The 13,832-nt window shown below is 34.6% G+C and overlaps 1 protein-coding gene across 36 annotated transcripts in view; it reads right to left on the bottom strand.

The window, feature by feature from the left end:
• Positions 1-13,832, bottom strand: part of LOC143249061 (serine/threonine-protein phosphatase 4 regulatory subunit 1-like) — a 161,005-nt gene that overhangs the window by 30,867 nt on the left and 116,306 nt on the right. For 28 of the 36 annotated variants that reach the window (XR_013027530.1, XR_013027528.1, XR_013027529.1 and 25 more), the window contains one exon: positions 825-929. Coding sequence is in view for 20 of the 36 variants with exons in the window: in XM_076498256.1 (XP_076354371.1) it covers positions 825-929 (105 nt within the window). In the remaining 16 variants the exon portion in view is untranslated. Of the gene's footprint in view, positions 1-824; positions 930-1,817; positions 2,250-3,099; positions 4,218-13,832 lie in introns of those variants that run through there. The other 8 variants (XR_013027562.1, XR_013027558.1, XR_013027561.1 and 5 more) reach the window with 6 other exon arrangements.

Consider the following 13,832-nt stretch of genomic DNA (forward strand, 5'->3'; position numbering starts at 1 on the left):
CACAAATACTCTCCTTTAAGGCTGTATAGTATGATATTACTTGTCTAATTCATTTCACATGGATTGCTAGATGGTCTGGATATTTGATAGTTTGCCATAAAACTCCAGTATAAATGGACAAGTTTTTTAAACCTGTCTGCCGTGTTTTCATAAACACTAATAATCCATTTTTATTCATAACAAAAAAAGATTGCATAAATGGCATGACCTCTGAAAAGGGGCACATCATCTTTTGAAGAGGGGGTGACAGATCAGCAAACCCCCCTGTTTTATATCTTGAGATGCAAGCTTTTATTTTTTCCAGGGTAAAAATTTTAATGCTGTTGAAATATTTATAAACTAGCATACACATAAAACAACAAATTGCCTCAAAAGAAGGATTATTGAAAATTTGTTAATTTAAGATTGCCAAACTTCAACAAATCTGAAAATCACTGAAAGCTGAATCCACTTCTGACATCATATGCTATTTAAAGAATTGGAACTTCTGTTATAAAATAAGGAGTGTGTGTTTCTTCAACACACATACATTAGACTAAAAGGATATGTAAAAAGTTGAAACTAGTATCCATATAAGTTTTTTTATTAGTATTGTATTTATCATAAAATCACTGAGTAATAATTTCACTAATGCATTTAGTGTAATCATGCTATTGCATGTCATAACATTACTTACACATATATATCACAATTTTACTAGCTTACATAATGCAATGTTACATCTGCACATATTTTTTTTATTATGTATCACGTATTACAGTCTTATTCATTAAAAAACATGTTATTATCAAAAAATTATTTTTGACAAAGTCTGGAAATCCTACCTTCCAGATATGAAAAGATGCACTGAGACAAAGATGTCCAAACACTTCTATAAACAGCCTTTCAATCATCTCTCTTCCAACCAACGGTGCCATCCTACTCATCAACTATCAAAATATTAAACAATCGAATATTTTAAGCAAGGAGTTTCTTCTTCTTTCTAAACAGTTTTAAATTAATAACTATGAACTTTTGTAAGTTTAGTATTTTTATATTAACTGAACACAGAAAACATGGTAACATCAAAGAATACAGAAAAAATATACTGTCATAAACACATATATCACTAAAATCAAGACACATCAAAAGTTACAGTACACATACATACAAGGTCAATAACATTTAAACATATATAGAAAGACCACTAACTTCATCTTTACACAAAATACTTCACATTAGGCATACTCAAAACCAATAACATTAAGTATGTGTACAAACACTAATATCAGACAAAATAAAAAGAATAACTAATATCCAGAAAACACTTCAGATGTATGTGTGATCATTATTTGAAATAAAACACAAAAAACATTTCCCTGAAATAGCAAAATCAGTAGATAATAAATCGAATTATACAGACTGCAGTCAAAACTTTTCATTCATCATATTCCAAAACAGAAGATTAAATCGCAAATTCTCGTTACATCAGTAAATATCTATCTATCTGTCTGTTAAAGTACAGATCCTGTCTTGTGGATTCTGCAACCTTCTTAGTAACAAGGCCAAGAATCAAAATGAAAAGACACTTTGAGCTAAATACACCCAGATTTAAACGTGTTTTTGGTACGACATACCCTATGAGTTTGGTTACCATAACAACAAATCTCTTGGTTCAACTGACCGACGAAAAATACTCGCCTTATACACTAGGCACATAAACGTGAATATATTACACTGCACAACAAAGTTTTTGCTTCTTGAACACTGTTGAGTGTTCCTTATAGATTTTTGGCTGCTGATCACGAAAATCACATCCAAATTTGTCCATCACGTACCGTTTCACCGAAATCTTCAGGTTTGCTACAATGAAAAAACGATATCAGGGCAACTGGAATCCTTCAATGCTTGCAGACTACTGTTGGACACTGCAACGTGATGCACCGGACATTGAATAGAAACGAAAATCAGGAGCAAAACACTTTTAATTATGTTGAACTTAATATCATATTAGAAACATAAACGCAATTAAATACGTTATTACCGGTAAACAGTTAACTGTCTATTTCTCAGAGTTCCTACGTGATGAAGCAAAACCAAAACTATATTTGTGCATACCCACCAGGTACCTGTCACAATCAGCAAAAATTTTTCAGGAAGCAAAACTTTTCAAAAAAAATTGTTGTGCAGTGTTATTAGACTTCGTGGTTCTAAAGCAAAAATAAAACTCTCTCTCCCTGACTTCTCGTTTACTCACATACCTGTGTGTGTGTGTGTGTGTGTGTGTAAGTGTACTATTAAGTTGAGGCATAAGTCGTTTTAATACTATTAGGTTGATGCAAGAATAATCAATGCATCAACACATTACACCCAAAACATTTATTATGATACTTTATTTTTAATACCTAGGTAATTTCATTCAAGCATTACATGCAAGACTATATCAATACTTCAATGCATGAACCCATTCACACCCAAAACATTTATTATGATAGTGGAATTGATTTCATGTAATACCTAGGTATATAGTATGCATTGTTTTTAACGAAATTGCAAGAAATTAAATGCGAAAAGCAGATGGTGTCGAAAATGCTCGATTTTGTCCACTTGACATTCCATTTAATGAGCTGGAAATGAAAGCAAAAATTAGACATATGAAAATCAAACACACCATCTATTAGAGCAAAAAATTATCTACCAAATGACATGAAATATTTTGCGAAAGCGTTTCATTTATGAATATATTTTTTTAACTTGAAAAAACGATCACGAATTATTCCTCAACCCAATAAAAATAAGAAAGAGAAGATAAAAATGCAAAGACATCTAACATTAGTACATTTTATGCATGTTGCTTTCTAATATATCCAAATCTCTATATGCATGCATACACATATAAATATTCAATTATCTTATATATGCCTAGCCCAAGACCTAGACTCTAGCAATAAAACAATATAGGCGTTCTAATGCCAATCAGGACAGAAGGGTTAGATACAAGTCTTTCAGCAATATTAATCGTAACTTGAAAATTTGAGATCTAAGCTTCATAATGCTTTACATTCAGTAATACTGTTACTGTATTTAGGCCTATAAACGTATCCTCATTTTGATATTTACGCTGCTCGAGGCGACTTTCATTCAAATATAAAACACTTTGCGTTTATGTACCCTTTCTAAACTCTAGGATTCAGAAGTATGACGACATTTAACTAACGTACGAGAACCTCTAGACACAGAGACGACCGCTTACCTCCAAATTTAGACGCATCTACGTTTAAATAGCTCTCTAAGCTCTAGCTAGGCAGAGATTTTTACCCAACGGACGAAAACCTCCATACCATGATAACTTTGAGCGTTCATATATTTTAAGAGAGAAAAATTTAGTAGTAAATGGAAAATTACTGCTGCAAAGATAATAATTTTTTGCCGTCCAAAAAGCTTTTCTTGAGACTAAACTAGTCAGTACTTCAAATAAAATTAATTTCGCACACTGTATATTTTAAATACTAATTAAGAAATAAAATTCTGACTTTAGGAACGAAACTTCTATTGTTAATATACACTATAATAAAAATGGCCACTCAAATAACAATATTTTATCAAACACTTCACATATTTACAATCACATAACTTAGTGTAAGTATTAAATAATTTATTATACAAAATATTTTATCCCTTATACAGTCTTAAAGTGTTACTACGCATAGAGATGCAAATAAATACTGCACTATTCATTTGATGCGGGATTTTTAATTAACACCTAAATATTTGTCAGTACTGTGGGTGGTCTTATTTGAAGGAAGATGTATAAGCAAGAATGCGATATCTCTTTGAAATCACACGAAATAGTATGTGGTACACCTGATCATTTCTAGTCTTATTTTCTTATATTTACGCTTTCATTATACAACGTTTTGAAACTGTTTTGGTGAATCTATAATATTTTTAATTATTGTTTATACATAAAATAAGTGTCCTGTAATCTGACTTACATAACGCACAAACATTTTTGCTCTATCGGTGGTACTTTTAATCTGTTTATATCATTTCTGCCAGCTATCTGAAAATACATGTTTTTAACAAGGTTTCTGATGAAGAACTATATTTGAAAATGTACAAATTTAAAATATTCATCTCAGAATCTTCTGATAAAGCAAACTGCTTTGGACTGAAATATAAACATGAGAATATAAAAAAATTTGAAATATTTTTTCTTTAAGTAGGTACCTCCGTTGATGTGAAATTAGTGGTATCAAGAAAATGTGCTTGAAACCTGCATCTCTGCTCATCAAAGCTGGCTGTGATATGACTTAAAATAAAACATATCACAACTACTCTGACGACCGAAGACGTGGGATTAATATGTTACGAAGACGTGAAACAATCTTCTTTGAGTGAATAAAACAAAGGTGTTTTCAATTAACACAAGATGAAATTAAATTTGAAAAAAGGATAGAACTTTAGGGTTTTGAAAACATAAACCCTCACTTTTAGACTTAAACGGTTGTTGTATCCCTAGTGAAAAGTTTTACAATGAGCTATTTATACTCTGTTTACCGCAGAGAATCGAACCTCAGATTTTAACGTTGTAAGTTCGTAAACTTACCGGCTGACCCACCGGGAGACAAGATTACATGGAACTCTGCTGTTGTGAAAATATTTACTTGTAAGCTCATAAAGAACTTTACTTTCATGTGATTATGAAACTCTACCTTTAGGCTTACGAAGAACTTTACTGTTGAGATGTAAAAATAAGGTACTTCACTGCAATGAAGATATAAAATACCTTTGGCTTAGATGCAATTTTACTGTTATGAAGAAGTCAAACTTTATTGTTACGAATACAATGTTCATTCTTATTTTAGAGATAAGGTACTATAATAATTAATAAAATATCGTTAAAATTCCAAACAGAGACACTTTGCAATTCTATTATATAAGGATGGTAACCCAGGACTATCACCTGAGACTACAACCAGCTGTGAGACTGTTCTACTACAAGAACAAATTACATGATTTCGAACAGCTTATGAGTGAAAAACGAATATACGGGGTGTTCGGAAACTCACTGTGCAGTTTTGTAATCATATGTCTATTCAGTCTATTTCAAGCCAGCAACTGAAAGCGGTGTTTAGAAACAAAATAAGAAGGATCCAGGCCTGTATTGATGCCAACGGGGGTCACTTTAAACATTGTTTATAATTGTCATTCATATTTACCTCCTGTATTCTATATTGAAACGTCTGTCAATAAATATATAAGTGCACAGTGACTTTCCGAACATCCTGTATAATAACATGTCAACAAAAATAGTTTTAATGACAGATTTACTTAACTTGTAACCAGAATATTAAAGCTCTATTAACAAACAAATATCACTTAATATCATTAAAATTAAAAAATAAGTAAGAGGTTTAACACGTCAGTAACATATTTATTTGAATATAATAATCAATATTGACAAAATATTGATGCAAGATTGTTTATTTGTTTGGAATTAAGCATAAAGCTACACAAAATGCCATTTGTGCTCTGCCCACCAGGATTATCGAAACCCCGTTTCTAACGATGTAAGTGTCCAGACATGCCGCTGTGCCACTGGGGGACATCTGTTCAGGAAATAAGTTAAGACATTTTAGATTTAACAAGCAGATAAAAAATATTAGTTAATAATTCCATATGAAAAACATGCATGCGTAACAGTCACATACAAAGGAATATTTCCATAATAGTGTACAGTCACAAGTGACTAAGAACAAATGTATGATTAGTTTAAAACGTGAAATTTTATACCCGAAATTGTACTTTAAAATCTTGTTTTTTTGCATGTTTGTTTTTTGTCAAACACAAAAATACACAATGGGCTATTTGTGTTCTGCCCACTGTGAGCATTGAAGCATGATTTTTAAAAATTGTAAGCCCTCTGACATACTGCTTAGCAATCGGGAGCAAAATTCTTTCTGTTCGACACTAGTATTTTTACATTTATATACGACACGGGTTAAACGAGCAGGTCAAAGATCCAAGAGTTCGGGCAGAGCCATCTAATTTGGTTTCTGACCAAAAGAGTCATAATTAGTCAGCAACACCTACATGATCATTTTTAACCGAATAACGATATTGAATGTTACGGTTAATATGTCCCAGTAGGTGAAGGCGAGAATCATGTTAACAGGTATATCGTGGCTCGAACCTTTAACCTTCTAATCCATAGTCCTGCATTTCAAAATAATTTTTAAAAAGTACCTACGTTCCACAAACCCTGTTAACTGTTCATCCACAATATTATTTTACAAGTAACAGGTGGAGAGAACTGCATTACACGCTTTTCAATTATTTAATTTACTAGTCAAAGCATATTGAGTAATTTTACACTAAAAGCCTGCAAGATGTTAACAAATTTGTGCTCTGTCTAAAGTGTCACTACATTTCTGATCATATTCTTACTTAAAGACAGCATCACAGTCCTTTGCAAGTTTCAACTGTATTTCGAGTTATTTTTCTTGTCTTTAGCATTTAGTTTACGACAATAATAGTGGTAATAAACTAAAGAGGAATGTGATATAAAACATCTGCAGTCAAATGTGATGTTCTGTCACATTCATTACCTCAGAGAACAGGCTTTATAACTATGTTATTTCAATTCTCATTATCTTCATCCGCCAAAATTTGAATACAGTGGTATGAAATTCATTTGTTCGTTCTAATTCTGATAAATATTTGGGAAAATCTTTTAGTTAAGCATAAACAATTTAAGAGTATTGTAGAAATAATGTGAAATTGTATATTTAATTCTTTGACACAAATGAGCGTAGAGGAGATTGGTAACACATGGAATATTAAGAGAGAACATTCTAAATGTACAATGATTGGTGGACTTAAGCACGTGGCAGAATGCATCCAATAGTTATTAAGCATCGACGTACAATAACATTTCTGAAAGCCTCCCCAAAAAGGGCGCAACTGACCTCTTAGAGAGGGAGGGGGAGAGCGATTAATGTAGAGTCAGTAGTGCAATAATGTAAAATCAAGCGTTTTAATATATTTTTATTAATGAAAATGACAAGTAGTTACTACAACACATACAGTATTTTAATGCGTATCTGTGTACTGAACTCAATCTTTCATTAAAAAAAAAGAGGGGGAACACAAAAAAAGCCAAATCTATTAAGAGAGGGCGTGGATAACAAAAGTTTGGAAATGATGATGTAAGGTATTCGAGTAACTGAGTTGGGAAAGTTATAATGATAATCTAGTTATTAGTTATGGTAGAATTCCAAAAGAAAGGTTCTGGTATTTTCAACCCGAACTGTATCTCATACAACATATGGTTTAAACTCTAAACATCCAGGTCAAAGATCTTTTAAAATTTAGACACAGTAATCTATAATTTTGAGTAAAGTCAGATAGTCATGAGCATTCATCACTACAAGGACTGTAAATCATGTAACGAGACTGACGCACTTTTCTTAACGCACCCACACCTAAAAGTGCGAACCACATTCAGCTGTGCTGGGGGCGTGAACCTTGAACTCTCTGTCATTAGGTTACACTTAGCTACAAAGAAAAATCTAACATGATTCTGCATCAGCCAATGAGCATTGTGAAACTGCCAGTAACGTTAAATGTAGGATATCGTTAGAATTACAAGTTGGTAAGTTGTAAAACTTAGGATCTCGTATTTCCCATTTACTTTAATTAATTTAACGTTGAAAAATGTAAGGCACTCTTAAATTATCTCGTTGTTTCTTCTATAAGCGTGTACCCGTGATGCTTAATATAGAAGTTCGAGTACGTTACATTAAAACATTTTTGAATATACGTATCAGCAAGTCACGTTACAACAATAGTCGATATAAAGTCTAAAAGTCCTCGTGGAACGGCATATTTCAGAACTACACTTTTACACTTACTGGTATTTCTTAGATAGTGTGAAGCCACCAAAAATTGATCGCATCTATCTTGAACAGCCCCTTTCCACACAAAATATTTGAACACCAGGACCACAAAAGTTTTCAAATTGAGGAGGAGGGGTTAGAATTTCCAAGACATAATATCTCTTTTATTTGACTCAACTTCGAGGAGGACTATCCAAAAACGAAACCTAACAAAAGTTGCACCCCGTACCTGATAAGCAAAGTGTGACATCTAATGCCAGTTAGTGGCATAAGCCATATACGTGCTTCAGACAGCAGAACACAACATAACCAAGAAGGATCTCAGATTGGAAAAGCGACACAAATCACGTGTAGACAAGTTGTTTTTCACGACATATTCAGGATATAATTTGTTTTGTTTTTTTATTTCGCGCAAAGCTACTCGAGGGCTATCTGCGCTGGCCGTCCCTAATTTTGCGGTGTAAGACTAGAGGGAAGGCAGCTAATCATCACCACTCACCGCCAACTCTTGGGCTACTCTTTACTAACGAATAATGGGATTGACCGTAATATTATAACGCCCCCACGGCTGAAAAGGCGAGCATGTTTGGTGCGACGGGGATGCGAACTCGCGATCCTTAAATTACGAGTCGCACACCTTAACCCACCTGGCCATGCCGGGCCCTCAGGATAGGAAGACTGACTTTATAAGCACTGTATGAAATTCTACGACCTTATGAATGAAAGTGAAAAAGATTATATAATGTCAACTGTAATTCATGATCATCGCTGAGCCAAGACAAGATAGTGAATAAGAACGTCAAAGTGAACTCTGTCTTCAGTCACATAAATATTCTAGATCTTCTCTACCACATAAAAAGTGCAAGCTTTGTATAGTCTGTTTGTTTATGGTAAAGCTATCTGCCGCCATATCTAATTCTGAATTACACAGTGTGCTCGGAAAGTCACTGTGCAGTTGTGTAATCATATTTTATTCAGTCTATTTCAAGCCAGAAACTGATAGCGGTGTTTAGAAACAAAATAAGATGGATACAGGCCTGTATTGATGCCAACTGGAGTCACTTTCAACATTGTTTATAATTGTCATTCATATTTACCTCCTGTATTCTATATTGAAACATGTTTGTTAATAAATATATAAGTGCACAATGATTTTCCGAACACCCTGTAGAATACAGCTAAACAAACGGTCGCAGCATCTACCACATACTCTTAAGATACTGTTTACCAACGAACAGTGGGATTGGCTGTGACATTATAAAGTACCCACAGCTGAAAGGTGAGCACGTTGGGTTCTGTGTTTCGAACCCACGGCTCATGCGTTATGAGTCACGTATCCTAACCGTCAGACCATGCTAGGCCGGTTTGTATGAGATTATAAAGTACCCACAGCTGAAAGGTGAGCACGTTGGGTTCTGTGTTTCGAACCCACGGCTCATGCGTTGTGAGTCACGTATCCTAACCGTCAGACCATGCTAGGCCGGTTTGTATGAGAAGAAGAAAGATGAGATTGACAGGTTGTGAAGGTCATCCATAATTTAGTAATGAAAGTTCAAAGATAAGGTAACTAATCATCAACATCCACTGACAACTCTTTGAGTTACTCTTCTACTAACGAATAGTTGGACTGACACTAACATTATAACGTACCCACTGCTGAAAGGACGAGCATGTTTCGTTGGGCAGAGATTCAAATTCATGACCCTCAGATTGCGAGTCCAACACCATAACTACCTACCCATGCCGGGCCTAAAGTAAAAAGTCCAAGTAATAAAAACAAAAACAAGTTTTAAGAAAGATTTCAAAATAAAAATAAAATGTTATTTTGTTTTATATGCTATATTTTTACCCAGTATCGCTGCATGGTGTATAAGAAGTTAATTTTGAACATAATTATTGAATAATTAATACTTAGTCTCTCCTTCACCAGTCTTAACCATATGACATCATCGATCAATCACGGAAATTTTGCCTTTTTTTCTTTTTCTTTTTGATACTATCAACCGGTATTTCTTGTTAATTCTGCTTTACAATCTTCCATAGTTGTTGCTGGTCTGTCGGCGTCTCTTTTGCCAACATTTCTTTTCAACGGATGCCATAAATTTTCAATTGGATTAGCATCTGTACTTGGGGTTAGTTTTTCATCTCACGAACTCCTCTCTTGTCCTCCGAATACCTATGATTCAGCAGGGCAGTAAGTGCTGGATTATTATTCAGCTAAAACTCAAAGCCCTTGACCAATTAAACGTCGTACACCGTGTATCACGTGACGAGCCAGGCCGTTTTGACACTACTACTTCATAATACCATTACTTCCAACAATGTGTTGCACTCCTGACACAGGAAAAAAGAAAAATATTCGTAGTATTATTCTTTTCACTGTTTTTCTTGCATTTTTCCTTGTAAACTTTTTATTCTCAAGTATCCACTTAAAACTTTCATAGATTTCATAGTTTTGTTCGTCATTTTAAATCATGTTTTCACTGAATTTTTCCGAAAATTTAAAATCCTCACCAAATTCACACGTGAAAACACAAGGCTTTTGACTGCAACTTTTCCAAGTTTCTCGTTTGTTTGTTTTGAATTTTCGCGCGAAGCTACACAAGGACTATTGCGCTAGCCGTCCTTAATTTAGCAATGTAAGACTAGAGGGAAGGCAGCTAGTCATCACCACCCACCGCCAACTCTTGAGCTACTCTTTTACCAACGAATAGTGGAATTGACCGTGACATTATAATGCTCCCACGGCTGAAAGGGCGAGCATGTTTGGTGTGACAGGATTCTAACCCGCGAACCTCGGATTGCGAGTCGAGTGCCTTAACCACCTGGCCATGCCGGGGCTCACGTTTATCGTTATCGATTCCAAACTGCCTTTTGCTGATGCTATCTCTATTTATATCCCTTATTTCTGGATGTGTTTGAACTTTCAATGTCGAACTCTTCGACTAAAATTATAACCCGTCTTGATTTTTTTCGACATCCTTTTATATCATAAAAACGTACAGTTGCAAAAGAACCACAAAAAACTAATGTTCTTTGAACAGCACTAACTGAAAACCAAAACTTTGATCAATATGTCATTTTCTTTATATTGTGCCCATTTTTCACTGCTTAATTCTTTTTTTCCTCACTTATTAACAGCGCCGAAACTCTCGAATGACGTTGGCATTCGGATGGTTCACTATAAGTAATTCAGCTGTTGAAACACGTATTGGTGATTTTGAACAGGTGTGACAAAAAAGGAATATATCATGAGACAACACGAATAAATCAATCAAACCCACTCATTCTACCGCCGATGTGCCCCAGTAACCGAAGTGCAATTATAAAGTAATGATACTTCGCGGAAGAACAGCTGCAATCAAGACAGAATAAATATAATGTTCCTAATCTGTCTGGCTCGGCCTGGCCAGGTGGGTTAAGGCGTTCGACTCGTAATCTGAGGGTCGCGGGTTCGATTCCATGTCACACCAAACATGCTCGCCCTTTCAGCCGTGGGGGCGTTATAAAGCGACGGTCAATTCCACTATTCGTTGGTAAAAGAGTAGCCCACGAGTTGACGGGGGGTAATGATGATTAGCTGCCTTCCCTCTAGTCTTACACTACAAAATTAGGGACGACTAGCGCGGATAGTCCTCGAGTAGCTTTGGGTGAAATTCAAACAAAAAAAAAAAACAATCTATCTACAGTATTCTCCAATCTTGCATTAAGTTTTTATGGTAATTTTTAGCACATCTCTCCCTCCTTGTTGGATTCAGACTTATAACTGATACAGTTTGATAATGTTATACCGTTTTTCAATTAAAGCAACAAAACAAAGCCGAAGACTTTGAAATAGTTTCTAAAAATACTTAGAAATTCGGTTTCTCTGAAACAACACGGTTTTCCTTGCCTTGTACTTGTGTGAGCTTTAGACGATTAACAAATAGTGTGATACATGTTACCAGTGTTTTTTGGTTTTAGGCTCGAGTTTAGCTAACCTCAGCGAGATTTGTTATGTTTAAAAAGTTACAGAGAAGACTCGAAACCTTATTGCTTACTTACGCGTCACGTATATTTAATTACTTTTTCTTATGATTATTGCTACTACGATTAACATCAGTATCAATAGGAAACTGATAAACAGTGATTTATGAACATAATAATCTTACGTAGAGAACATAGCCTTAAAGGCATCACTTGTATCAGCACTCATTCCAGGGCGTTTTTCAGGAGATCAGCATGCAACTGCTTTGCTTTCTCACAAATTATGGTCTCAGAAATGCTATCACCAGCTAACCTTTTTTCGTTTACACAAATCAACAACAGTTTTTCTACCTCTTCCATTGTTTGTGATCTTTGTTTCGTAAGCACTGTCACTCCTTTTGCAACATCAGCTCCTTTGATGACCTCTTTATTTTTCAGTATGGTGCAGACTGTAGACTTTACCATACCAAACTGTGTAGCAAGGTCAGACATGTGAACATCACTCTCATACTTCGCTATGAAATCTTTTTTCACCTCTATTGTGGCTCTAACAACTTTTCTTTTTTGTTTACTGCTTTCATTATCCTTCTTTAACCCCATGGTGGCTTATTTAATCAAAATATTTAGGAAAACAACAACAACAATAAAGAAAAACGAGAACATTCACAGCAGATTTTAGCGAGGGTGTGGACTGAGCGACAGGTGCGGGCAAAATGTTTTGGGCAAGCTTAGCGTGGGTTAAAAATGGTCGAAGGGTCGTTCAGGTCATCAATCGGGTTATTTTGGGGGTTCGGGCCATAACAGCTTGGTTCGGGAACAGAGTTTATGTACCACAACCGAGACATTTTTTTCTCAAACAATATGTTCGAGAACCGAGGTACCACTGTATTGTTATTTTGTAACACGAACACTATTTAGTCCTCGTAAAATCACTGTATAGTTTTTATAAATTCTTGTATCTTTTCGTGATAATTATAATAGCTTTTCTTCCATCATATACTGTCAATATCTGTCTCTTTTTGTTTTGTTTCTTTCTTATAGCAAAGCCATATCGGACTATCTACTGTGTACACCGAGAGAAAATGAACCCCTGATTTAGCTTTGTAAATCCGGAGATTTACCGCTGTCCTAGCGGGGGACGTCAATATCTCGAATAAACGCTTACTTATCAACTGTTACAATAGTTGAACTAGAGTTTATGGTTAATACTTGGATAGAAATAATACGAGAAATATAAGTATGAAGTGGACTAGTAGCTTCAGAACTAACTGAAATGAAGAAATAGCAAATATATAAGTAACCACATGTTCTAGCCATCAACGTACTTGTATATTCAAACTCTGTTATAAACTCGAAAAATAATAAAAATGAAATTAAAAAAAACTTTAAAAGCATACAGAGTTGCACATGTTACCTCAATTAAAATGGTTGATTAAACTATCCATCATTATTTTTATTACGATCTATGCGAGTATCTTGCTTTGATCAGAAGTTAAAACTAGTTACTTATGAGGGCGAAAAAACCCTTAAAACGTTATCAAATATTTGCTGATAAACACAAACCAAACATGTACACTACACTATACATGTATATCATAGTTCTTGCAAAGTCATTCCACTAAAACTAGCTCTTGATCAAATTACATAAGAAGTCTTTTATCTCGGTCTTTATCAGCTGTTTCAAATGGCAGGCGCCACATCGACAGTGGGACTATCGTAAACGGTATATATATTATCACATCAAAATGTGCAATTCACAATATCGCATCTTACTGGGTCTTCAAGGCTATAAAATAATTAACCGTTTACGTTTATGTGGCGAATTTTCACTACACTGAGTGTATGTATACCAAATTCTCAAGATGTAATACATTCATAAATAACATTACCGAATAACCTGTTACGTAACAGCTTAAGCTGCTAAAAACACATACATATGTGTTGAGAAGTGAATAAACATAATAAGAAAAAGTAATAGACAGACAA

This window comes from Tachypleus tridentatus, chromosome 1 (genome assembly GCF_004210375.1).
Source record: "Tachypleus tridentatus isolate NWPU-2018 chromosome 1, ASM421037v1, whole genome shotgun sequence".
NCBI lineage: Eukaryota > Metazoa > Arthropoda > Merostomata > Xiphosura > Limulidae > Tachypleus > Tachypleus tridentatus.